Genomic DNA, 27,393 nt, shown 5'->3' with positions numbered 1-27,393 from the left:
GCGGGGACCAGCTGGGAGGCGCTAGAGGCAGAGCAGGTGGGAGGCGCCACTGGCCGGGGTTAGTCTCGGGGCAGTGGGCTTGGATTCAGGTAAATACACAGTCGAGCAGGAAAGCCGGACACTTGGTGACCTGATAGCAGCTGCTATTGCCTTTCTGGGGCACGGTGGGGAAATCACAAACCCTCTCTAGGTGGCCATTTCCTCTCCATTTCTCCTTTTTCCCCCTCCCGGGAATGTCGTGGAATGCCTTAAGATCCAGGCCCTGAAGCAGTCTGTGCTGTGGAAACACAAGCCGTTTTGAACAGACCCACATCTGGCCTCGCTGAGAGAGAATGATTTCTGGACTTTCACTGCTTCCCCAGACAGGGAGAAACCCTGCTTTCAGGCACGTGGGGACTGACCCACTGAGCCAGGCCTGCGCCTTGTCCAGGGTCAGTCACATTCTCTGTTAGGACTAAAATGGGGGTTGCTTGTCTTAACCCACACATTCCCTCTCCTTCCAGCTTGAATCCTCTCCAGCTTTATCTCTGCTGTGAACGTTGTCATGCTAATGATTTTGACTCATAATATTGAACTCTAAAATAACATTAAAATTGGACTGTTAGAGGCCTCCTGCCTGGCTCAGACAATGGCGCTTCTAGGAGATTTAAGTATAGGAATGGGAGACATTGCTCCCACCTTTAGAAATCCAGGTGTAATACAATTAATCCTTTTTTATCCTTTTGATTGCTTGGGTATAAGAGAAACTTTCATGTACTTTTCTCCTGTATTCTTTGTCAATATTTAACAGAGGGCAGAGGAAGATTGTCTTTTACATCTGTGCATCCCCCTACTTTTCCTCTCTAGGACTGGATATTGCCTTGCACACACTAAATGTTATTTGAAGGTAGCAGCATGGGGCAGTGGAAAGCTTGGACTGGGTGTGAATTCCAGTCTCCCAGTTGTAAGCTAGGTAACGAAGGACAAGTCACTGAACCTCACTGAGCTTCCAGTTCCTCATCTGTGTAATGGGAACAATAATATCTATTTCACTGTCACAAGGGTTCTTGTGAGGATTAGAGAAAATAATATACGTAAAGCATCCAGAATAGTGCCTGAACTATAGAAGGCACATCATTTAATTCCAGGGATAGGTTACTCCCATCCCTGGAATTAAATATCCGGAGATTTGATAAGGATAGCTCACCCGTTCTGTAAGCACCCTGGGCTGAGCCTTTCAATTACTGAAAAGATTTCCTTCTGAGCTGGAGAATTTTCTGGTCATCAGGGTCTCAAAGGGTTTGGAAGATCTCAGCCATCACTGACCAAAGCTCTGGTCCTACTTTATCCTCCCAAACCCATAAACTCAGACCAGTTTTAGAAGCTAGCACCAAAGCCAGGAAGATACCCAAGGCTTTGCACATGGTGTTGCAACCAAGTTGAGGAAGTTTATTGGCTGATCCAAACTTCCATAGTGGAATCCAGTTGGATTTTGTGTTAACTGGACTGGGCCATTTAACCCTTGTTGAGCTTATCCACCTGTCTCTATCTCCCCGTGTTTTTCACCTGTCACAAATACCTGTCAGTCGCTGGGAAGCTTAGGTCAGTAAGGTTGGGCTGATGTGGATGTCACGTCCAGCAGTCCCGTGGGGCCCTGCTCTAGCCCTCACCCCCAGGCGCAGGAGAGGAGGCTGTGGCGTGCTTCCTGCAGCCCCCTCCCCAATACGGGGAGCAGGGAGGTAAGGGGGGCGTGGGGCTAAGGGGGTGGGCGCGGAGTGTGGGGAGAGGGGCGACTCACGAAGTGCAGTTCTCAGTGGAATCTGTGGTGCTGTCCTCGATCTCCATGTTGGTTGAGAGGCTGGCAAAGCCATGGGGCAGCTCATCCCACTCGTCGAAACGGATGCCTGTGCCAAGGGAGTAGCGGCCCTCAGCACACGGCTTACACGCCTGGTCCTTCATGTCCAGAAACTCCCCGGCTTTGCAAGAGAAGGCTGGAACACAGAGCGGGGACAAGGGTGGGTGGTGAGGCTGCTGCCTCGCAGGAGAAGTGGGTGGGTTGTGTGCATCCTAGGGGGAGGACCGGAGGATGGAGACCTGGGAGCTTCCCCCACTAAGATTTGGAGCCAGGGCGCATCTTGTATGATTCCACTTCCATGGAATGTCCAGAATAGGCAAATCCGTAGAGACAGAAGGGAGATTTGTGGCACCAGGGACTTGGGGGAGGGGGCGTGGGGAGAGATTGCTAATGGATATGTTTCTTTTTGGGGTGATGAAAATGTTCCGCAATTAGATAGTGGTGATAGTTATGCAACTGTGTGAATATTCTAAAGCCACTGAACTTTATAACCTACAGGGGTGAATCTTCTGATGTAAATTATATCTCAATAAAGCTGTTATTTTATTCTATTTACTCTATCTATCTGTTTATTTATTTATTTATTGGCCAAACCACACCACATGGCTTAAAGGATCTTAATTCCCTGACGGGGGATTGAACCTGGGCCACGACGGTGAAAATGCCGAGTCCTAACCACTGGTCTGTCAGGGAATTCCCAAGCTGATATTTTTAAAAAAAAGATTTAGGGCCTTGTTGCAGGACTTTGGGTTTGTCCCTGTCAGTCTCGTTTCCTAAGGGGTCTAAGGGGTAGCCTCAGCCATTCTGAGAGCTCTCCAGTGAAGAGCATGGTCTCTCGTGCTGACCCCTCTGAATGGCACCTAGCCCTTCAGCCTTGAACTTCCCCCTTGAGTTTCTGGCCTCTGTCTTCTCCTTTCTGGTCCCACTGCCACCGTACTAGTTGGGATTCTCGTGACCTGTTAGCTCAACCATTGCAATGTCCTCCTAACTAGTTCCCTGTTTCTTGTTTTTGCTCATTCGGTGGTCAGAAGTATCTTTCTAAAACACTCATAGGTACTATTATTTCTGTTATTTAAAAAATAATCAGGCACCATCCCCACTTTTGGTTATAGAATTAAGCTGTCAGCCTGGCATTCAAATTCTTCCCCAATTTTCCCCCAACCTAACTTTCCGGCTTGATCTCCCACTACAAACCTTTCTCCACCCTACTCCCATCCATCCCCTCCCTGTGTTGCCTCCACCCCAGCCCACATGCTCTTCTCTGAATGTGTCTGATGTTCTCCCACCTCCAAGCTTTTGCTCGAGTGGTTCTCCCAGCGGTTCCTGATCCCTAAGCATCCATAACTCCCATTCTTTTCACCTCATACAACACATCATATTGATGTGTGCCTCCCACTAGGCTCTGAGCTCCTCTAGGGACGGTGGCTCAGCGACTGGCGCAGACATAGCAGGGGCTACATAAAGTCTGCTGAAAAAAATGAATGGATGAACGGGTGTCTGCTCCTTCCACCAGACTGTACGCTTCTGAAGGCGGAGACTGTGCCTTATTTATCTTTGTGGTTCACATAGCAGGTGCACATAGTGCTCAAGAACGCTGGCCAAGTTTACTGAAGATGGCTCATTTGTTTCCATTAGTCACACCTCAGTTCTACTCAGATCTTAGCAATATCCATTCATGGATTTAACAAGTATTTATCTGCTCACCTGCTGAACCAGGCACCAGGCTAAGCTTATTTTAGATTTTAAGTGCCCTCAATCTCCTTTCCAAATTTTCAAGTATTCTTTGATTCTAGTTCCTGATTTTTATTGTTATCCACTGCCCCCCTTATGCATTTCTAAAAAGAACAGCTCAGGGGAAATAGCTGCCAGTGGTAGAAAAGTTGTAGCTGCAGAGTCCCAGAGGTGGGGTGGGAGCTGCAGGGAAGTCACTACCTTTCCGGCTGCATGGTCAGCTCCACAGTCAGGGAAGATTCTTGTTCCCTGAAGTAATGCCCAGTGCATTATAAAGGTCTGTCTCTGCAGAAAGTTATCTTCTCTGGCTTCTTTTTCAAGAATGACTGCAAATCACAATCTTTCCTAAATGAGTGACTATGGCTGGTGAGTGTAGGTTGGAGAGAAATGCACAGCCAAAAAAAGAAAATGTATGTAAACAGAGAAAATAATCTAAGTGGCACACAGCCGGAATTATTTTTACTTTATACCCTGATGGGATTTAAATCTGAAAATAAAACAAAAGTAAATTGAGATACCCAGTTTGCATCCACGAAATAACACTTCTGCACCAAATCTCAAGAGGTTTGGGGATGAGGACTGGCGGCGTGGGAGGGGGGCGGGGTGAGATCTGATTCCTCAAGGCAGCCGCACTGTCAGGAAGGGCCTAACTTGGATGGCAGGAGGCTTGGGGCAGAGGCCAAAGCTGAGAGGCAGGGTTGCTTACAGCACTCGGTGCCCTTGACGGGGTCAGGGAGGCTGGTGCACAGGCCCGGGGTATGCGGCACGGCGACCCTCCACCTGGAACCCGTGCTGTCACAGGCCGTGTACTCGTAGTGGTACTCAGACTGCAGATGAGAGAAGAGTGGGCACAATGTGCATTAGTAGTGGTCAAACATTAACAGCTTCCTACCCACTTCCTGCCCAGTACGAGGGCTACTGACACTCATCATCACAGTAACGGGCCCTGGGACCCCGGCAGGGAACAAGGCATCATGGAACCAAATGATTGTTATCAAGCACATACAGGAGCTACGGTTATTGGATCATTCCTCTCCACCGGCCATGGTCTAGTCCCTAGAAACCCTTTTTTCTTTTCTTTTTTTAAATGACTCTCTTTGCGGTTGTGTATAAATGTCCTGATAGGCCAGAGGGATGTGAGAAGGTAACTAAAGAACAGGCTACAAACAGGTGGAATTTTTCTTGTCCCAAACTGCAGAATTTATGAGCAGGGACTGGTCCATGAAAAATTTACAAAGGATTGTCACAAAAGCTGTATTTCTATTTCCCTGATTTCCTTGCATTCTTCACGCTCTCTCCTGCCCAAAAAAACTATGAATTCCCACCTCGAATTTTATGAAAATGTCACATTTAGCCCAGGCAGGTGATGGGTTCTCATCACATGAGCCTATTCACGCCTAATTTCTCTGTGCAATGAAAACTCACAGTTCAGTTGCTTTACCTGAACTAAGAATAAACTCAAAAACAACAACAAAACTGCCAAATCAAGCATTAAATAAAACGGCAAGAGCCACAACAAAAATCATCGAAAGCACTACTTGGGAAAAAGAAAGCACAATAAACGTGCCAAATACTCTTCAACACTTCTTACTCTTTTAAATCTCATAATAAACAACAGTCCATAGAATTAATGTGATTTTGGCTCTGATAAGCATTTTACAATCCTCACTTACCAAAAACTATATTCAAGCCCTAAAGTACTTTGTATTACTGTATCCATAAGAAAAATAGAATTAATGTCCCCCTTCTACCCATATGAAAGGATGATTGCATAATATATAAATGCAAGGAGCTGGGGCTAAAACTGAGACAGTTTGAAGTTGGCTAACCTAAGAATGTATCAGAACCAAAAAAAGAAATCTTTACTTTTTGGAGGGGGTAAATAAACTGCCTTTCATCTCTTCTAAGATGCACATTTCTTTCACATTTTAACACCTGTGAAGTCAAGTTGTGGCTTATAACTGACACAATTAAGGAAGCATCGTGTCATGTTTTAACCGATGGAGTTTTTCCTTTCTTTTTGGTACATAAAAAACAGTTCAATTTCTCCTGTGCTAGCTTGGCTTCTCGTGGCTTGCATGGAACCTTAGACACACTAGGGGTTCCCTGTACCTTATGCTATTCACTCCAGGCCCATCTACTAAGCATAGGCTTTCTTTTGGTCTTAGAAGCAGTGTTATTTCAGACTTGTGGAAACACAGTAAACATGTTGTTTCTTGATTTGTAGTTTCAGAAACTTAGGGTGATGAGAGAGCAATTTTAGAGCTCCATTTTTATTGTCTTCTATTATAAATATTTACCAAATATATATTGTCTGCCCAGCACTTAGAGGTACTAGATGTTGTGTCCAGTGTGGCTCAGGACAGCGACGCAGAAACTGGGCACTTTCATCCAGAGGCAGCAGATGCGGAGGAAGAAGAGGAGTTGGGGGAATTGTGAGCCTAACTTTTGATGAGAAGCTTTGGCTTTAGATTAGATGTCAGTGTCATCTAGCAAAGAAAGAACATCTGGGTGGGAATTCTTTGTGCCCTTGAGCTACCATCACTCTGGATCTACTTTTCCTCTTAATTCCATTCTTTTCTTCATCCCAGAGGACTCTGAGGATAAATAAGGCAACTACACATATATCAATTCAGGTCTAAAAATGATACTCTCCAAAGGGTTTTGCTGCAAGAAAGAGGGGTAAAATCCACAGTATGTAAATTAAATGGAGAATTGAGTGAATCAGGCAGAACGGATTCAATGTTCTGCCCACGAACGTAATTATGCCTGTCATTTGCACAGTGCTTTTACATTCCCAAACACCATCTTATTTGATCCTTAAACTCCCCAGAAGGCAAGCAGAGCAGGGGGTGTTTCCTCCATTGCACAGATGAGTAAACACTCTCCATGGGGTGAAATGGCTTGTCCAAGGTCACACAGCTGGTAAGTCACTGAGCTAGAACTCAGGCTTTGCTACCAGGAATCTTCCACCCTCATAAGTCCCATCAAACACAGACTCACACGGAGCGAAATTTAACAGCCAAATCTAAAAATTAAGCAAGGCAGTGTTGGTTGTCTGCCAGCAGCCAGGCTTGCTTCTGAAGCCTAAGAATTGGTGTTAAAACATCTAATCTGTTCGAGCAGATCATTTCAGTCACTCTGACTGCATTTGGCCTCTCGGAGACACATGGGCCCAGCCTGCTTCTCTTTGCATCGTCTTTCATTTGGTGTCCCCTGGGTCCTGCTCTGGTGGGAGGTTTGCCGGGAAAATGGTGGTTCCAAACCTTAGAAAGTTTCCCTTTCAATATGTGCTACTTTACTTCATGTCACTTGGGGATATTTACACTACCCAATGTGGCTGGCTCTGCTGCAGCTGTTTCGAATCTGAACTATACTTTGCTATCTCACCAGCCAAGACATAGGCTTAGACGGACAGTTAAATCAGAGACATAACTGGCAGCGCTCCTCAATTATATTCAGAGTTCTGTGAACAAATCAATTCCCCCACAGTACCTCAGTTTAACCAGTGATCTGTCTTTGAGAGCATACGGTCTGCATAATATACAGATTCACAAAGGAGACACATGAATAGATTTAATTCGTATGTCCAGCATACAATTCCTTGTTCTCCCCATTCACAAAGATATGACACAAATCACAATTTTAAATGGGGCACAGGAAGCAGTGGCTGCTGCCTGTTCATCGGGGAAAGAAGGGAAGGGTTTGAAAACGAGGGGTGGGCACCTTAGTCAATCTGCCCTCCCCTAAATCACCCAGCCACATGTAATGCTCCCAGGGAACACAAGAAACTAGAGGGAAAACCCCCAAAGCTGGAATCTGCTTTGCCAAATATTGGTAACGCTGATCTTTCAGCTCCAGAAGAAGGATTCACTCAGACCCACAATGTTTGGGGTCCTTGCTGTCTGGGTAGTGAGTGGACTGCTGAAATGAAAAAATAATCACCAAGCCAGGATGGTGCCTGGATGCAAATGTGTGCTTCTTTCCACCTTTCCCCCTTCTTTCAAATAACATGTCTTAGTTTTTTAAATGATTGTCAAAGTAATAGATTAGAGACTAGTGATTGGTATCACTGGTCTACAGATTAAGTGCTAGAGAGGCATGTGGTCGCTATCTACTGTGGAAGATGCACAAGGTGTAAGCTGATGAGCTGGTGCCAAAGGGATGTGGTCCACGGCACAGGTGGTGCTTAGCTTCTCTGGCACGTGCACTAAGTAAATAGGCGAGCTAGAAGGGATTCCACACCCCATCACCACACAGGGCTCAACTTCTCTCAGCCACAGCTGCCTCATCTGGAAAATGGGGACACACAAGTACCTGCCTCATGGCAAGGCTGCTGTGTACAGTGTATATAGGCTCTCCAGAAGGCTGCCCAACTCAGAGTGTGAGTAAAGTTGAAATCTAGCTCAAGTTCTTCATGCTAGGCAGTGTGCCCAGAAAGGGGGTGCCTTTTTCCCACGGGTAGTAGGTTGGTTGTGATCATAAATAAGATGGTACAGGTCAAGCACTTAGTGCAGTAGGTTTTTCAATCTTCAAAACATCTTAATGGAGTAGGTATTATTATTTTGCCATTTTACTGATGGGAAAACTGAGGCGTCAAGAGGTGAAGTTACCTGCTCAAGGCCACATAGCCTGGAGATTGCCAAGCTAGGACCGAACCCAGGCAATCTGAGTCCGTAGCCTGTGTTCCAGGCTGCTGGTGTTTGAGGGCAGCCTGTGTGGGCTACAGTCACACTCAGTGAAAGTGTGTCTGGGACCCGGCACTGGCACTCAAGCTGCTGAAAACTTTGCAACAAAAGCCAAGGCATCAAAACCTTTGTGAACAGGGCCCAAAGGGGAAACAGTCAAGCCTGGCGCCGTGTGGAATGGGAAGGCTGAAAGGCACTTAAACCTGGTTGGAGGACCTCCCCGTCAGGGACGCCTGTGGTTCTTGCCTGCCCACTATCCACAGCTCCCTCCCATGCAGCAGAGCCTCTTCAGAGGATACATCCCCTCCTTATTCTATTCCATCTAGGCGGGATTGTCAGACGAGGTGGCCATCTGTCCTCTGCCAAGGCATGGACACACGGCCCACACAAAGGAAACCAGAGGCTCTCTCCAGGTAAGCAGGAGATGGGATGAGGTCGTGAGGCCACTTTGCCGTGAGTAGGGACCTGAAGTCAGTGGGAACTCAGGGAAGGATGGGGCAGGAAAGTGGGCTAGATGGGGATAAGCCCCTCCTTACTTCTCAGCTCTACCTAGGGCTGGCGTTGGTTCCCCTCCCCAACCAAAATCCACAGCAGTTCATAAAGCTGAAAATTATGCCAGGTGAAATAAGCCAGTCACAAACGAACAAATGCTGTCTGATTCCACGTATATGAGGTGCGCAGAGTAGTCAAGTTCAGGAAAAGAGAAAGCAGAACAGTGGTTGCCAGCGGCTGGGCGCCTGAGTGCAGTTTCAGTTTTGCAAGATGAAAATAATTCTGTTGATGGATGGTGGCGACGCTAGCACAACAATGTGAATGTCCTTAATGCCCGAACTGTACACTTAAAAATGATTAGGATGGTACATTTTACGTTATGTGTATTTTATCACAATTTTTTAAAAAAGTTATGCTACAGGAACATGCCCAATCTCTGACTTATCCTAATAAGTCCTCCAGAGAGTAGAAGCAGGATCATCTGGTAGTCTAAATTTAAGAAATATCCCCCAAATAAGATTATGTATGTCAGTCAGTTGGATGGCCAAGTTCAAGAGGGAGCAGTGGAGGAAGGAGTGGAAGACAACAGACTGGAGTGGACATCATGACAGTCTCCCTGGAGATGCCCATGGTGGTTCCTTGGTGCTTATGTGTTTGCCATTGACAACTCTTTGAAAGCATTGCATTGCAGTTGTGCAAATAAATATTAATGCTAAAAACTACTTTTTTTCAAACATTCTGCTCTTTTCGAATTAAAATGTTTAAATTCTGGAAATACTGTTAACTTGGAACATGTCAGGTCTTCTACGTTCTAGGAAAATGATGTTCACTCATTCCATGATCAACAAGTGTTTACTGAGGGCCTATTGTGTGCTAGGTTCTGGTGAAGCAGTGGTGTCTGAGACAAAGTCACAGCTCTCAAGGAGCGTAGATGTGTATGAGGTGGGGAATGTGGGGCAGGGCTGCAGTGGGGAGGAGACAGACTATAAACACTTATGCACGTGCTCATTTCCGGTATTCCACCGTTCTCTACAATTATTTGTCATTGTACACTCCTGCTGGCCCCGCTTTCTCCAGAGAAGGATCTTGATGTCTGTTATGAACTGTGTGTTTGTGTCCCTCCCGAAATTCATATGTTGAAGCACTAAAATGATGGTATTGGGCTTCCCTGGTGGTGCAGTGGTTGGGAGTCCGCCTGCCAATGCAGGGGACACGGGTTCGAGCCCTGGTCCAGGAGGATCCCGCATGCCGCGGAGCGGCTAAGCCCATGCGCCACAACTACTGAGGCCTGCATGCCTAGGGCCCGTGCTCCGCAGCAAGAGAGGCCACCGCAACGAGAAGCCCGTGCTAGAGAACGCCCACGTGCAGCGACGAAGACCCAACGCAGACAAAAATAATAAAATAAATAAATTAAAATGATGGTATTTGTAGGTGGAGCCTTTGGGAGATAATTTAGTCATGAGGGTGGAGCTCCCATGAAGGAAGTAGTGCCCTTAGAAGAAGGGAAGCAGAGCTAGCCCTCTTTCTCAGGCCTGGTAAGGATATAGCATGAAGACGGCTGTCTGCAAACCAGCAAGAATGCTCTCACCAGATACTGGATCTGCCAGCACCTTGATCTTGGACTTCCCAGAACTGTGAACTTTCCAGAACTGTGAGAAATAAACTGTTCACCTTTTAAGCCACCCAGTCTATCGTATTCGGTTTTAGCAGTCCGAACAGATGAAAACAGTGTGTAGGGACTCTGGCAAAGACTGCAACATGTCTCTGACTCCAGCTTGATATGAACCATTGAACCACACTGTTTCTTTTTCAACTCATGATGGTTTGAAAGTCATGACAAGCCAGACCTGACAAAAAATATCCTAGTTGCCTAGAAGTAACCTTTGCCACAGCAGAGCTGAGAAGACAGAGATGGCCAGCTACAACTGTCCGAGGGACAAGCGTGGTGATTGGGTGGCAGTGAGGTCTAGAGTTCCACTGGCCTTCTTCCTGCCAGGGCATTTCTCCAGCCCAGCTGGCCAAGGACACTGGCAACAGGTGGCCCAGACTGACTGGAGAGTCCAAGGGCTGCTTCCCAAACAGGGCCTCCAGTTGTTAACATTGTGGGTATGGCATAGGCTGCAAAGGTCCTGGGGCCATGAGAGCTCAGTGAGCTACTAAAACAAGCAGTCAGAGAGACTAAGAACAAATGGCTTAGTTGGGCATTCGACACTCCGGGCCTCGGTCTTCTCATTTGTAAAATGAGGAAGTTGGATTTAGGCGATTTCTAGCTTCTAAGAGTCCTTCCAGTTCCAATACCTCATTATGTTATGGTTGGTGTGTGCGTGGAAATCTGTTCTTCTTTCCACCTTTTCCCCCCTTCCTTCAAAATGGCACTTCTCAGTTTTTAAAATAATTATCAAAGTAATAAATGTTAATTGTAGAAAAGCTGAAAATACAGGCTAGAATTAAAAAGAAAATTAAAATCTGCCCTAAGCCTACCAAGCAGAGATCACTAGTTGTAACGTTTTATTGTATTTCTTTTCAAATTCATTTTCTATACATGCATATGCATTTTAAAAAACAAAATGAAGATCATATGGTATGTGGTTTCTTCTTCTGACTCTTTTTTACATTTTAGGTCACAAGCACTCTCCTGTGTCTTTAAGGTTGCACCATAATTTCTCTAACCATTTTCCTGTTGTCAGACATTGAGTTTTGTCCAATTTTTCCTTATTTTAAATAGCACTACAATGAAGCTTTATGTGTATCTCTGATTATTTCCTTTGGAGAGATTCCCAGAAGTGGGATTACTAGGGTAAAGAGTATGAGTTTCTTTAAGATTCTTGATCGGGGAGGGATATTTCTAAGAGAAAACAGACATTTCTAAGTCTTTTTTATTTCTTCACTTTTTACTACAATAAATTTCAAATATATTTTTATTTTTATTTTATTTTTTTATAAACTTATTTATTTATTTTTGGCTGCGTTGGGTCTTCGTTGTTGCGTGCGGGCTTCTCATTGCGGTGGCTTCTCTTGTGGAGCACGGGCTCTAGGTGCACGGGCTTCAGTAGTTGTGGCATGCAGGCTCAGTAGTTGTGACGCACGGGCTTAGTTGTTCCGTGGCACGTGGGATCTTCCCGGACCAGGACTTGAACCTGTGTCCCCTGCATTGGCAGGCAGATTCTTAACCACTGTGCCACCAGGGAAGTCCCTCAAATATATATTTTAAAATGACAGAATATGATGACCCTTATGTACCCATCACCTAGCCTCCATACTTATCAGTTTCTGCCATTCTTTCTCATCTACCTCTACGCAGTCCTCATTTACTTCTATCCACTCCTCCCCACTCGAAGCTGTTATTTTTTCTAGGTCTTTTTTAATTGTAGGGAAAATTTATATACATTGAAATGCACAAATCTTAACTTGTTCAATTTGGATAAATGGCTACACTTGAGTAAAACAATGACAGTGAAACAAAGAATCACCGCCCAGAGACTGCTGGGGAGAATGGTAACCCCTCGGCCACCGCCTCCCACAGACAGAACAGACAGAGCCAAGCAGAGTCTCAGATCCTGAGTCTGAGTCACCCAGCCAGTGCTGCACAAAGTCACAGCCACCAAGGAAGCAGGCGATCAACACAACTTGGGTTTGTCTCGGCTGGGACAGGACCTGCGTCAAGAAACAGGTTCTTAAGTAAACCCGGATTCTGACTAGAGGCCTTGGGGTCTGGACGAGGCCCCCTCCTGCTCTTCCCCCAGCTGCAGGCTCAGCCCCTTCTCCTCTCACCATCCCTGAAGGGCAGATCCTTTGGGGAGAATGTCAGTATGGGGGCCAGGTGCACCAGGCAAACACCTGAGCTGGTACAGTGGGGTCAGTTAAGTATTTGTTGGTTCAGCTGCAAATGCCACTTTGCTTGGAAAGCCTCTGACCTAGATGGGAGCAGATCTCATTAAACAACCCTGACTGTCAAGGAGAGACCAGCCCTTCACTGGGAGGGAGGAGTGAGCTCCACTTAGCACAGAACATGGAAAACCACGGTGAAATGTCAGAATTTGAACATCAGGGCCCCAAAGAGACTTTCTCTGTGGCCCAGCCCTAGCTGGGATGGATGGTTTCCCAAACTCCTGTTCTTTGTTCTTTGGGCTTTAGAGTGTCCTCACTCAGGTTTTGGGTGGATGGTCCACTGAGGCTCAGAGACACAGTGACCTTGACCTCTCAGGACCTTTCCTATTGTTCTCCAGCCCTCAGACTGGAGAGACTCCCTCTTTCCTCCCTTCTCTCCCTCCCTCCTTCCCACCCTTTTAAGACTGCTGACTCAGTAGCAGTGTCTCCTGGGCCCTAAAGGCCTAGACATACCAGCCCTCAACCTCTGGTGCCTACATCTGTCTGATCATCACAACCGTCTGGAGATCACATTAAAAATACAGATTCCTGGGCTCTACCTCCAAGATTCTGATTCCCCACTAGATCTTTTTCTCCTTCCGCCCTCGTTCAAAACTCACTCTTCTATACCTCAAGACTTAAATATTTATCCCATTTGGAAGCAAATCAGATAAATACATCTCACACAAGACAGGGATCTTTAATCTAGGATCCTGGACCACTTTCCCCATACAACCAGATACAGAATTTTAGGTATATGCATTTTTCTGGGCACTGTTTTCATCAGATCCTCTAAGGAGTCTGTTATCCAGCCCCTCACACACAGGAATATCATTGAAATCTATAATAATGCATTCGTAATTTTTAAATGGCTTAATATTTTTATCCCACAACAGGCTGTTCACTTTTTAACAGGGGGCTGAAATATTTTAACCCAGGCACTTTCAAATTCTGCTCCAGAGTCTAGGGGTTTAGAAAGCCAGACCCTTCAAAGGGGAGTGGGGATTCCCCACTTTAATGGAGCAAGGTTGTTTTTAAAAATCTGTTTAGGGCTTCCCTGGTGGCGCAGTGGTTGAGAATCTGCCTGCTAATGCAGGGCACACGGGTTCGAGCCCTGGTCTGGGAAGATCCCACATGCCACGGAGCTACTAGGCCCGTGAGCCACAGCTACTGAGCCTGCGCGTCTGGAGCCTGTGCTCCGCAACAAGAGAGGCCGCGACAGTGAGAGGCCCACGCACCGCGATGAAGAGTGGCCCCCGCTCGCCGCAACCGGAGAAAGCCCTCGCACAGAAACGAAGACCCAACACAGCCATAAATAAATAAATAAATAAATAAATAAATAAATTCCCTTCTTAAAAAAAAAAATCTGTTTAACATGCTATTCTTCTCAGTTTAGGTTTTGTTTGAATCAAAAGTTCCGCACTCAAAAAAAGTTTAACACCAATCTTTACTTGAAAGAGCAAATCCGTAAAGGTGAAATTGCAGGCATGAGGCAGAATCACAGAGTTAAGGACGCCTTTTTGGCCTTCCTTTAATCCCCCTACATAGTCAGTTGTTACCTCTACCTACAAGCGATGCCCCCTCTCTCCCAGAGCAGGCACCAGCTGACACACCCCAAGCAGGCTGACCCCTGCCAGCTGTCCTCAATCTGTGTGCTGTTGCCTAGCAACACGGTGTCAGGAGCCCTGGGGCTCTCAGGAGTATGGGGGAGCCCTGGTCTTACATTGCCCCTTCTTTCACGTTTTCTATTCTACTCTGGAATTCCAGATTCCATTCTGATCAAATACAGCAGAGATGGTGCTTGGTGTCCCCAGCAGGACCTGCCCTGCTGGTTTGGCCGTGGACACAACACACAAAGCAGATACGGGGTCTCTACACCCAGCTGGGGCAGTTTGTGGCACCATGCTCTGGGCCAGACAGGCCCCTGACCCTGAGGTCTAACCTGTCTGTAACTAAGCTGCTTGTCCATTTTGGGCACAGTCTTGGTTGGGGGCTCTTAGGAGACAGGACTGGTACCGTGATAACAGCTGCCACTAATGAGGGCTTAGGACCACCCATGTGCCAGGCTCTGGACTGGGCACTTTACATGCATCTTCCCTTTAGTCCCACAAGCCCCCCTGCTATTATCCCTACTGCCCTGACCTCCCTGTTTACAGCTGTAATCCACTCCCCTCAGTCCCACTGATCCTCAAATCCTGAATGACTTTTTTTTTTCCATAGCACGGATCACCTTCAAACACACTTTATAACTTAGTTATTCATTATATTTATTATCTATTTCTGCCCCTGCCCTCACTCCAGATCAGATGTAAGCTCCAGAAGAACAGGGATCTCTGTTTTTGCTCACTGATGCAGCCAAAGAGCCCAGAAGAGTGCCTGACACACAATAGCTATCAATAAGTATTTGTTAACAAGGTCCTACCGTATAGCACAGGGAACTATATTCAATATCCTGTGATAAACCATAATGGAAAAGAATATGAAAAAGAATATATAGATATGTGTAAATACTCACTTTGCTGTACAGCAGAAACTAAACACAACATTGTAAATCAACATACTTCAATAAAATGTTTAAAAATAAAATAAATGATAAATATAAAACAATAAGTATTTGTTGAGTGACTGAATGGTGAGCAAAAGGCATGACTTGAGAGTAGCTCTGGAGCTGTGCAGACACTCCAGATTACAGCCAAAAGATCTAGACTCTCATCTTGGCTTGACACCCCCAGACTATATGATTATGGGCCCGTTATTAAATCTCCACATACCTCAGTTCCCTCCCCCATAGAACAGGGGTGCTAACACTCTGCTAGGAAGGTTAACAGATTCCTTCCCCCTAAACTGCCTAACATCAAACTATCAAGACAATTAGGAGATTAGGTTCAGGAATGCTCTTTGTAAACTGGTTAAAGAAGAAGAAGAAGCCAGCTACTGCCAGCTACTGGTTAAAGAAGAGAGGGCACGTGGAGGGGTCACCCAGGTCCTTCTCTCCTCTTTCTGGCAATAGGACAGGGAGAAAGGAGCCAGGTGACATTTCTGGCCTAATGGCAAAGACGACAGCAGCAGTTCGATCCTCCTCGGTTCCCCTGATGTTTACCACCTGCGCTGACTCACCCTCTTCCCTGATCCTAGTCTACTCATACATATGAAACTACATCTGTCCTTTTTCCACTTTTTTCCCTCGGCAACTCCCCCAAAGCTAATCTTTCCAAGAGAAAGCCTGGTCGTTGACATTTATGACACTCGGTAACAGCGGGCAGTCCATCAGGTGCAGAGGGCTTTTCATATTGCTTGTAAATATCCCTAGGATTGAAATGGCTTTGTAGCCAGGAAACAAAATGTCCCTTTATAAATTCTAATCCCTTTCTGATAGGTGAGAGTTTGGTACACACATCTGTCTACAAGGCAGGGCTTTACGAGATTGTATTTCAAAGATGTACCTTTCTTGGTTTTTAATGAGATCAAAATGTTCCATTAAATGTTTTCACCTGGGCTTTTAATCACGCCTGAAAGAAACAGGCCATCTAGGTCCTGGCTGATGCAAAACTCTCCAAGGATAGCTTGGTGTTTGGATGTGTTAACTGTTTATGATGGAGAACTTGAACCTGGAGGACAGACTTCTAGCCTAGAGAACCAAGTCGACAGACAAGGCTTCTGTAACTCCAGTGGAACAAATACACATGAGCAGCTGCAACACCACGATCTCCTAGTACACTGTTTTTCAAACTGGGGTTTAAGAGTCGTCAAACGCTTACTCATTAGCAGTCACTCACCATCTTCCCAGCCCCTGGATACCACAAATCTACTTTCTGTCTTTATGGATTTACCTATTCTGGACATTTCATATAAATGGAATCCTACAATATGTGGCCGTTTCCATCTGGCTTCTTCTACTTAGCGTATTGTTTTCAAGGTTCATCATGTTGTAGGATGTATCAGTACTTGATATTATGGCTCATTAATGTTCCATTGTATGGATGTACTACATTTTATTTATCCATTCATCAGTTGATGGACATTTGGGTTGTTTCTATTTGGGGGCTATTATTAATAATGCTATTATGAATATTCACATGCAAGTTTTTGTATGAACATACGTTTTCAGTCTCTTGGGAATATACTTCACAGTGGAGTTGCTGGGTCAAAAGGTAACTCTATGCCTAACTTTTTGATGAACTACTGAACTGTCTTCCACAGTGGTTGTACCATTTAATATTCCCCCCAGCAATGTATGAAGGTTTCAATTTCTCCACATGCTTGTCAACACCTGTTATTATCTGTCTTTATGGCCACACCAGTGGTTCACTTTATCTCTCTTTTTTTTTTAAATTAATTAATTAATTAATTTATTTATTTTTGGCTGCGTTGGGTCTTCGTTGCTGTGCGCGGGCTTTCCCTAGTTGTGGAGAGCGGGGGCTACTCTTTGTTGTGGTGCACAGGCTTCTCATTGCGGTGGCTTCTCTTGTTGCAGAGCACGGGCTCTAGGCATGTGGGCTTCAGTAGTTGTGGCTTGCAGGCTCTAGAGCGCAGGCTCAGTAGTTGTGGTGCACTGGCTTACCTGCTCCGCGGCATGTGGGATCTTCCTGGACCAGGGCTCGAACCCGTGTCCCCTGCACTGGATTCTCAACCACTATGCCACCAGGGAAGCCCCACTTTATCTCTTAAATGGATCCTCCACTACCGCCTGACAGAATCCTCTGTTTCCATCAGGGCCACATGCAGCTGTGGACTCGAGTTCACTTGTCTGAGTTGGCAAGAGCTGACTGTGCTCATCTCTTCCCAACTCCATGCTCAGTGACACTGATAGCTTAAAATTGGCTGATGGAAGTATTCACACCATGGAAATCAGCAAACATTAAAAAGTAGGACTTCCCTTCCCCTCCCTAAAGAGCCAGTTGTTCAACATTTATCAGCACATCACTAACAGCATCCACTTACTCCAAACTCCATAGCTCTCTTTGACTTGCTCTTTTCTTCAGCTTGTAAATCCACCCTTCTCCCTACACATCCTCTAGTTCAATTAAAATCCTAGTCTTTCTTTTCTTTCTTTATTTATTTAGTTTTGGCTGTGTTGGGTCTTCGTTTCTGTGCGAGGGCTTTCTCTAGTTGTGGCAAGCGGGGGCCACTCCTCATCGCGGTGCGCGGGCCTCTCACTATCGCGGCCTCTCCTGCTGCGGAGCACAAGCTTCACACGCGCAGGCTCAGTAGTTGTGGCTCACGGGCCCAGCTGCTCCACGGCATGTGGGATCCTCCCGGACCAGGGCTCAAACCCGCGTCCCCTGCACTGGCAGGCAGATTCTCAACCACTGCGCCACCAGGGAAGCCCCTAGTCTTTCTTTTCTAAGCTTCAGTTCAACTCTCTTATATGTAGAGTTTCAATTGTCTTCATGGACTGATGACTCCAAGTTTCTATCTGGAGCTCAGCCCTTACTCTTTTTTTTTTTTTTTAATTAATTAATTAATTAATTTATGGCTGTGTTGGGTCTTCGTTTCTGTGTGAGGGCTTTCTCTAGTTGTGGCAAGTGGGGGCCACTCTTCATCGCGGTGCACGGGCCTCTCACTATCGCGGCCTCTCTTGTTGCAGAGCACAGGCTCCAGATGCGCAGGCTCAGTAATTGTGGCTCACGGGCCCAGTTGCTCCGCGGCATGTGGGATCTTCCCAGACCAGGGCTCGAACCCATGTCCCCTGCATTGGCAGGCAGATTCTCAACCACTGCGCCACCAGGGAAGCCCACAGTCCTTACTCTTGAGCTCCCAGTCCTTATCTGCAACTGCCTGTGGGGGATTCCTCAAGCACATCAGATCCAACATTTAAAATAGTTCTCAACTGCTCTCCGCACTGCTGTTCTGTATCTAACTGAATGGTGCCATCAGCCACTTTGTGATGGCAATACTGGTCTTCAGGGGTTTTTGAAATTAATTTTTATTGTTGATTTACAATGTTGTATTAGTTTCTGCTGTACAGCAAAGTGAATCAGTTATATATATATATATATATATATATATATATATATATATATATATATATATATATATATATATATATATATATCTCCACTCTTTTTAAGGTTCATTTCCCATATAGGTCATTGCAGAGTATTGAGCAGAGTTCCCTGTGCTATACAGTAGGTTCTTATTCATTATCTATTTTATGTATAGCAGTATGTATATGTCAATCCCAATCTCCCTATTTGTCCCTCCCCCCCTTTCCTCCTTGGTAACCATAAGTTTGTTTTCTACATCTGTGACTCTATTTCTGTTTTGTAAATAAGTTCATTTGTACCTTTTTTTAGATTCCACATATAAGCGATATCAGATGATATTTGTCTTTCTCTGTCTGACTTACTTCACTCAGTATGACAATCTCTAGGTCCATCCTTGTCACTGCAAATGGCATTATTTCATTCTTTTTTATGGCTGAGTAATATTCCATTGTATATATGTACCACATCTTCTTTATCCATTCATCTGTTGATGGACATTTAGGTTGCTTCCGTGTCCTGGCTATTGTAAATAAAGCTGCAATGAACATTGTGGTACATGACTCTTTTTGAATTATGGTTTTCTCAGGGTATATGCCCAGTAGTGGGATTGCTGGGTCGTATGGTAGTTCTATTTTTAGTTTTTTAAGGAACCTCCATACTGTTCTCCATAGTGGCTGTATCAAGTTACATTCCCACCAACAGTGCAAGAGGGTTCCCTTTTCTCCACACCCTCTTCAGCATTTATTGTTTGTAGATTTTTTGATGATGGTCATTCTGACCAGTGTGAGGTGATATCTCATTGTAGTTTTGACACTGCTACATTTAGCACCTCTTCAAGCCAGGAACCATGTCTTTGACACCTTTCTCTCTTAGGCCCTGTGTATAATCACTGAGACCCTATCTATTTTCCGCCTCCAAAATATCTCTTGCATCAGTCTCCCACCCGCACTGCTAAGGAAGTCAAAACATTGATTTCTTGCCTAGAGGAGCCTTCTCATTGTTCTCTCAGGCTTTGCTCCCTCCTCTCCTCCAAGACACTCTACAGGCTACAGCCAGAGTGACCCATCTGAAATCCAAATCAGATTGAGTCACTGCCCCACTGTTGCCCTCAGGGTTGGCACCAGACTCCTCACAAGGTCTACAAGTGCCTTCAGAGACTTTCCTGGCGGTCCAGTGTTTAAGACTCTGCGCTTCCAATGCAAGGGGCGTGGGTTCAATCCCTGGTCGAGGAACTAAGATCTCACATGCCATGCGGTATGGCCAAAAATATATAAATAAATAAATAAATAAAAATAAATACAAGTGCCTTCACTCCCTGGCCCCTGCTTACTTCTCCAGCCATCTGTCAGTTTATTCCTGCTCTACGCCCAAAGCCATAACACTTTGAGATGGTGCCTTTTTACCTCAAAGTAATTCAACTAAAAATATTCACTAAGAATATGGTGAGGGGATACAGATATGATCAAGGCAGTCCTGGCATTTACAGGGACCACTGTGTACAGTTGAATAGGTTGTACACTGCACAATCTCAGGGAGTGCTATTCACATAATAGTCTACTAAGGTACTAGTGTATAAAATACATACAACAAAGTAAGAATACTCTAAATATATACAGAATCATAATATCAGGGAGAAAGTGACAGTTGAGAAATAACATGCTTTAAGCATCTAAAAAAGAAGTGATTTCTTTAATGCTTCCTAGCTATCTTTTTACCTCCAATCCATGTCTATAATCTCCTGGTTTATAATATCTGACATTCGGTCCCATTCTGAATAATTAAAATTAATTTAAAGGAACCCTGCATGATACCTTGCTTTTGTGACCAGCATGTTGTTCCATGAGCATTCTCATGCCTCTGATTTTATTCTCCTAGAGAGAGAAGCCTATGGTCAGTGCTGCCATCATGTCTTCTGTGTGCCACCAGTGCTACAGGCTGCCCCAGGAGTGCAAACTAACTTCAGTAGTAAGTCTGAAGGCAGCAGGGATCACTTCCTGGCAGGAGAACTAGGTGGTGGGGGACAGGGGTGGGAGGGACATTTACTTTTTATTCTGTACCCCTTTAAATTTTTTGAATTGATTACCATGTGGGTGAATTACCTGCTAAAAAATTTAATCAAGTTTTTTTTTTTTTTTCTTAAGCAATGCCTCCCTTAGAGGAAACTGGGGTTTTTTTGTTTGTTTTGTTTTGTTTTGTCAGGATTCTTAGAGCTGGGGTGTAGGGAGGACTTGGCAGCGGAGGCTGAAGCCATATTTTACCACCTGGGCTGGAGCTGACATTGTCCTTGTGTTTCTCTGACCCATGGGAAAATGTTCTTTAGAGGAAAAATTAGGAAATCAGGAAGTCTCAGCCTGCTGGTGGAGGGAGGGTGACAGAAACAGTTTCTTTTATTATGTTTGACGTCTTATCTGTGTCTCACCCAGGGATCTTATCAGCTATGGGCACTGATGAGTGTGATGTGTGAATGCAAGAACCAGAGAGGCTGAGTAGACACCTGGGCAGGTGTCTCTTGTCCTGTAAAATGAAAACTGTGCTGGTGACCGGTGTAGCTGTGGATGTACTGTTTGCAAAAGTTGTGAATAAAAATCCCAGGCTCTTCTCTGAGACAGTCTCACCCTAGGTCATTGCCATGTGTCACCAACAGAGAGATTCTGACCCAGCCTCCTGCCATCACTGGGGAGACTGGAGATGGGTGAGGGGAGAATCAGCTCTAGAACGTCTGGCCTCCTCTGGTCAACCTGATCCTAAAAGCAAACAAAATGTTGGCTCTTGCTTAAGCAGACTTGGCTGCAGCCCGGGGTCAAGATCTGGGGGCAGGAGTAGCTGAAAATGTGCTCGGGCAGGTGGTTTTAGAAATGACTCCCAGCAGCTGACCAAGTTTCTGCACCAGCAGACTCCAGTCCCTGCCCCATAAAGCTGGAATTAGTCATCCTGGGCCTCAGTTAACTTAATCTTCATTCTAGAAATAGCTAAGAAATCAGAAAAGTCTGTACACATGTGAAGGAGAGAATGCAGATCTTTGTCGTGTGCCCTTTATACGTTTTGAATTGCTTACCATGTGGCTGTATTACCTGTTCAAAAAAATAAATTTAGGGCTTCCCTGGTGGCGCAGTGGTTGGGAGTCCGCCTGCCAATGCAGGGGACACGGGTTCCAGCCCTGGTCCCGGAGGTTCCCACATGCCGCAGAGCGGCTGGGCCCGTGGGCCACAACTACTGAGCCTGCGCATCTGGAGCCTGTGCTCCGCAACAAGAGAGGCCGCGATAGTGAGAGGCCCGCGCACCGCGATGAAGAGTGGCCCCCACTTGCCGCAACTAGAGGAAGCCCTTGAACAGAAACGAAGATCCAACACAGCAAAAATAAATAAATAAATAAAAAGCCCCCCCCCAAAATAAATAAATAAATTTAAAAATAAAATATTTTTTAAATGTATCACCCTGCCTTTGTCACTTACTTCTTCAGAGTGGCCTGGGTTTACAACTGATCTCCAAATAAAAGAGTCAGAAGAGAGCATTGCACTGTCTCTTCCGACCCCATAGAATGCCCTGCGTAACCCTCTTCACCCCTCCAGTCCCACATGAAGCACCCTTTCCCAGGCCTTCAAGAAACAGTCTCGATCCTTCTAGAAAGCGAGACCTCCGTCCTTCACACCACTCATGGCATAACGATCATCAACTGCCTTGCTCTGTTGTTACTTCTCAGTTCATCTGGTCCCAATTAGATGGTAAATTCTCTGACTCATATTTCTGTGTCACAACCCCTAAATGAATAACTGTGCTTTGCCTGCAACAGACACTCCCCAGGCATTTTGGAAAATGTCATATGAAGTGAGGTCTACTAATCTAAACTCCAACCTGGTGCAGACATCCCTGAGTGACCTGACGGATGGTTAGAGAGGTTGGTTAACTGAGAGATTCAAAAGATCTAGAGGCAAAGGAGTGTACTCTTCAGATTATTTAGCAGTAATTATACCTACACTAAAATATTTTTTTATTTTTTTAATTTAATTTAAAATCTTTTAATTATCAGCATGTTTATATAAAAATTCAAATAACAGAGAGATGTATGGATAAAAAGTAAATGTCCTCCTTCACCTCTCCTCACTGCACCCATGAATGATGCCATATTATCCATCACAAGACCTGCATCAATCTGCTAGGGCTGCTGTAACAGCGTACCACAAACTGGGTGGCTGAAACAACAGAAATCCACTCTTTCACAGTTCTGGAGGCTAGAACTCTGAAATCAAGGTGTCAGCAGTGTTGATTCCTTCCAAAGCTGTGAGGGAGAATCTGTTCCATGCCTCTCCAGCTAGCAATCCTTGGCGTTCCTAGGTTTGTAGCAGCATAACTCCAATCTTCACATGGCATTTTCCCTGTGTATGTCTGAGTCCAGAATTCCCCTTTTTATAAGGACACCAGTCATATTGGATTGGGGCCCACCCTAATGACCTCATCTGAACTTGACTACATCTGCAAAGACCCTATATCCAAATAAGTCACATTCTGAGGTGGTAGAGTACACAGGGGGTGCTCTAAGGTACACATGAATTTTTGGAGGGCACGATTCAACCCATAACAGTGCCCATACCTCAAATTTTCCATCTAGACAAGGAGAGATTCATAGCTCTATGTTCCATGCTGTGAAATTTGAGAAATTTCTCTTCTTGGACAAAAAAAAAAAAAAAAAGTAAAAGAAGAATTATGTTGCCTCCTTCGAGGGAAATAAAATTAATGCTTATTATGCATCTTTCGTGGTCCTCAAACTTTGCAAGTTTCATCTCTTTAGTCTTCACAACCACCCAAAATTCCTTGACATCAAAGACTGCCCCATCCATTGTCATATCCTCACTGTGTAGCTTAGAACCTGGTGCTGCAACAGTTATAAAACAAATATTTTTTGAGTCAATGAACTCTGTGGGGTAGATGTTATTTCCTCCATTTTAAGGATGAAGAACTCAGTGCAGAGATGCTCACACACATGTCCCAAAGTCACACAGCTGGTAAGGAAGCTGCAGGTTTGGGACTCAAGCCCAAGCCCGCCTTTCTTCAAAGTTCATGTCATTTCCATTAAACTTAAGCCAATGGTTCTCGAAGTATGTTCGCAGGACCAGCAGACCCAGCAGTGCCTGGGAACTTGTTAGAAATGCAAAAGGATTCCTCTGGTGGCGCAGTGGTTAAAAATCCGCCTGCCAATGCAGGGGACACGGGTTCGAGCCCTGGTCCGGGAAGATCCCACATGCCACAGAGCAACTAAGCCCATGTGCCACAACTACTGAGCCCACGTGCCACAACTACTGAAGCGTGCGCGCCTAGAGCCTGTGCTCCGCAACAAGAGAAGCCACCGCAATGAGAAGCCCGCGCACCGCAACGAAGAGTAGTCCCTGCTCACTGCAACTAGAGAAAGCCCGTGCGCAGCAACGAAGACCCAACACAGCCAAAAATTTTAAAAATGAAATAAAATAAATATATATAAAAATAAATAAATAAAAAGTTGCAAGTTACCCATGCTGTATGAAAAAAAAGTAAAAAAAAAAAAAGAAATACAAATTCTTAGGCCTCTCCACCGATCCACTGAATCAGAACCTCTTGGATGGGGCCAGCATTCTGGGTTTTAGCAAGCCCTCCAGGTGACCCCCTGCAGTTTGGCAGCCCCTGTGTTAAACCAGGAAGCGACTGGGAGAAGTCGAGAGTGGGTGTGACCTTAGAGACTGGCTTGGTCTTTTTTTTTTGAGTTGCCTATGCAGTTACAGGATTTCCAGAAACCTTACTTTCTATTCCAACCATTGTTATTTTTTGATGCTGAAAAATTACATTACCCCACTATTTTCAGAAAGGAGGGAGGAAAGAGAGAGAAGAGTGCCCAGAGGTAAGTATTCAAATCTGAACTCTTTCTTCCAGTTTCTTTCCTCTGCTGCAAATGATGAGACACCCTGGGAGAAGCTCAGATGAAAACACCATGAGAACTCTCAAGTTCAGCTTCAGCTTCACCCAGAAAAGAACACTGACAGTCCTCTCGAGGATAAAGTTGACAAGATGCTTTGAAAGCTGCCAAAGGGCTTCCAAGGTGAATGAAGTAATTGAAGGTGGAATCAACTCAGCTCTGCAGAATTTCATCCACACAATCATGAAAGAAGAGACCAGAGCAGCAGGTGCAGCAGCTGGCTGAGCAGATATCCATTTCTTATCTGTAAACCAACAGGGGACGGTCATAAATTTTAAGCCAGCTGTTCACTGGATGGAGGGTTGGGACTCAGGAACCGTTTGCAAGAATGACCTGTTTCTTAAAGAATGGCACTTTTCTTCCCGAAGATCTTGATGGCAGAAGAGGGTGGCAGCTAGATGGCAGTTGGAGGGGAGAGGCCCGGAGCCCTGTGAGGTGAAGGCTTGTGTAAGGCCCAAACCAGGGTTCTGCCACTGGGCTCAGCCTGGAGAAGGTTAGGAGGCTTTGCAGCTAAAGCAAGAGGAGGGAACTGTGCCGCTGACTCGCCAGCAATGTTCTCCTTTGGGAAACTGTAATATTGTCCATTGTCAAAAGGGGAGGTGGGGCTGGGGGAAGGGGAGCTGGAAGAAAGAACAGGATCTAAAGCAGAATGCTCAACTTCAAGCCATTTGCCTAAGTTCACTTTCTTGGGTGTCTTCTACAAGATAGAAGAATGAAATGCTCCTTTACGCGCTACGAAGATTGGTCTCAGCATTCCTCTGGCCCCTTCCACGTCCTCCACCCACAGCCAGGCACCTGACAGTGCCAGAGGCTCTGGCAACCACTGCACACAGTCATTTCCAAAGGCTCCCCTGGGGCAGCCTGGGGCACCATCACTGGCAATAGAGTCCACATCACCACCTCTTGCTTTGCCAAAGCAGAAATGGCCTGAGTCCAAGAGTGAAATTTGGTGGAAGAAATTAAGGCAGGATGCCATTCTCTCTAATTTTCAGGAAGACCTCAGATGATCCTCCTGTTTTTTTAGCAGTCACAGGAGGAAATAGGACAAATCTTCCCACTTCTTTATTTTTATACCTACTGATAAACTGTCTCATTTTTTTCTCCCACTCTGAGCTGTGCCAACTTCTATAATGGTTAATGGATAGTAATTAAACATCAAGTTCCTGGCTATTTCAATTTGAGACCAAAGGAAATTGGTTTAAAAACTAAAAGATTCTTGGGACTTCCCTGGTGGCACAGAGGTTAAGAATCCACCTACCAATGCAGGGGACAAGGGCTTGATCCCTGGTCCGGGAAGACCCCACATGCCACGGGGCCAGTAAGCCCCGTGGGTCACTAAGCCCGTGCACCGCAACTACTGAGGCTGTCCGCCGCAACTACTGAGGCTGTCCTCCACAACTACTGAGCCCACGAGCTGCAACTACTGAAGCCTACGCACCTAGAGCCCGAGCTCCTCAACAAGAGAAGCCACCGCAGTGAGAAGCCCAGGCACCTCAACGTTCGCCACTAGAGAAAGCCCATGCACAGCAAAGAAGACAAAATAATAAATAAATATATTTTTAAATTATTTTTAAAAATAGATAAATAAAAACTAACATCCTCATTCTCTCTCTCTCTCTCTCTCTATATATATATATATGATTTATATTTCAGATATAAATACAGCAATATATATATATATATGTAACTATAAGTTCTCTATAAACAATGCCTGGCACATAGTAGGTCTGTGATAAAATTTGTTGAAAGGCAATGAATTGAATGAATGAGTTTATACGTACATACACACTGGCTTCTCTGGTTCAGTTTTTTTCAGTTTTCCAAAGCACGTATCTGAGCATATCACCACGCTGCTCAAAAAACTTCTCCAGTGTGTTCAGAATCGAGTTCAATCTTTCTCCTTAACACAGTCTATTCTATAAGAGCCTCCAAGACTGGCCTCAATCCACCTTCCCATACCCTTTCCTCTCCCCTCCACTAAAGCCACCCTGGACAACCTGAAAATCCCCCATACAAGCCCTGCATATTCCCATCTCCTGGCCTCAAATGTCTTTTCCTGGTGACCTGCCCAAGATCTACTCTATACTGGGGTGAGGACTAAGCTTTGAGACAGGCCCTCAGATGCCACCAGTATACCCCCAAAGCCTTCTCTGATTTCTTCAGTTTCCCTCTTATAGTGCAAACCCAAAGCCCTTTGTTTATGTTCAGTTTTATCTCTTATATAAGTGCACTCTATTTATGGACATAATCCCTCTCCCCCACTAAACTGTAAACTCCTTGAGGGCAAGCATTGGGCCAATTCATTCCACATTCGCAGCTGCAAGCACAGTGCCTGACACATTTGGAGTGCTCAAAATAATTACTGTATTAATAAGTAATAATAATAACATGGAGATTTAGGAACATCAAATTCAGGAAAACTAGTCCAACAGCTCATGGAATGGATGATTTCATGATACACTGTGATGTGGTGGTTTTAAAATATGTCCACATATTCTCTGATGTTTCTCCCTTCAAGAGGAAGATAGAGCTTAATTCTCCTCCCCCTGAGTGTAGGCTGGACTCAGTGACTTGCTTCTAATGAACAGAATATGGCAAAAGTGATGGTGTGTGACTTTTGATAGTAGGTTATAAATGGTGTTGTGGCTTCTTCCTTGCTCCCTCTGATTCCCCGCTCTGGAGGAAGCTGGCTGCCTTGTCATAAGGACACTCAAGCAGCCCTCTGGAGGGACCCATATGCGAGGAGCAGACTCCTGACAATAGCCACGTGAGTGACCCATCTTGGAAGCTGATCCTCAAGTTCTAAACAAGCTCTTGGGTGACTGCAACCCTGGCCGACATCCTTTTTTTTTC

At 45.3% G+C, this 27,393-nt stretch overlaps 1 protein-coding gene across 1 annotated transcript in view; it reads right to left on the bottom strand.

The window, feature by feature from the left end:
• ELAPOR1 (endosome-lysosome associated apoptosis and autophagy regulator 1) overlaps positions 1-27,393 on the bottom strand; it is a 68,566-nt gene that overhangs the window by 28,025 nt on the left and 13,148 nt on the right. Inside the window, exons 2-3 of the mRNA XM_059900804.1 lie at positions 4,272-4,392; positions 1,778-1,970 (exon numbers count right to left, since the gene is read on the bottom strand). Of these exons, the coding sequence (XP_059756787.1) occupies positions 1,778-1,970; positions 4,272-4,392 (314 nt within the window). The remainder of the gene's footprint in view (positions 1-1,777; positions 1,971-4,271; positions 4,393-27,393) is intronic.

The sequence above is a fragment of the Balaenoptera ricei genome, chromosome 1, assembly GCF_028023285.1.
Source record: "Balaenoptera ricei isolate mBalRic1 chromosome 1, mBalRic1.hap2, whole genome shotgun sequence".
Taxonomy (NCBI): Eukaryota; Metazoa; Chordata; class Mammalia; order Artiodactyla; family Balaenopteridae; genus Balaenoptera; species Balaenoptera ricei.
Note: the sequence above shows the minus strand (reverse complement) of the source record. Positions and strands in the feature narration are given on the sequence as shown.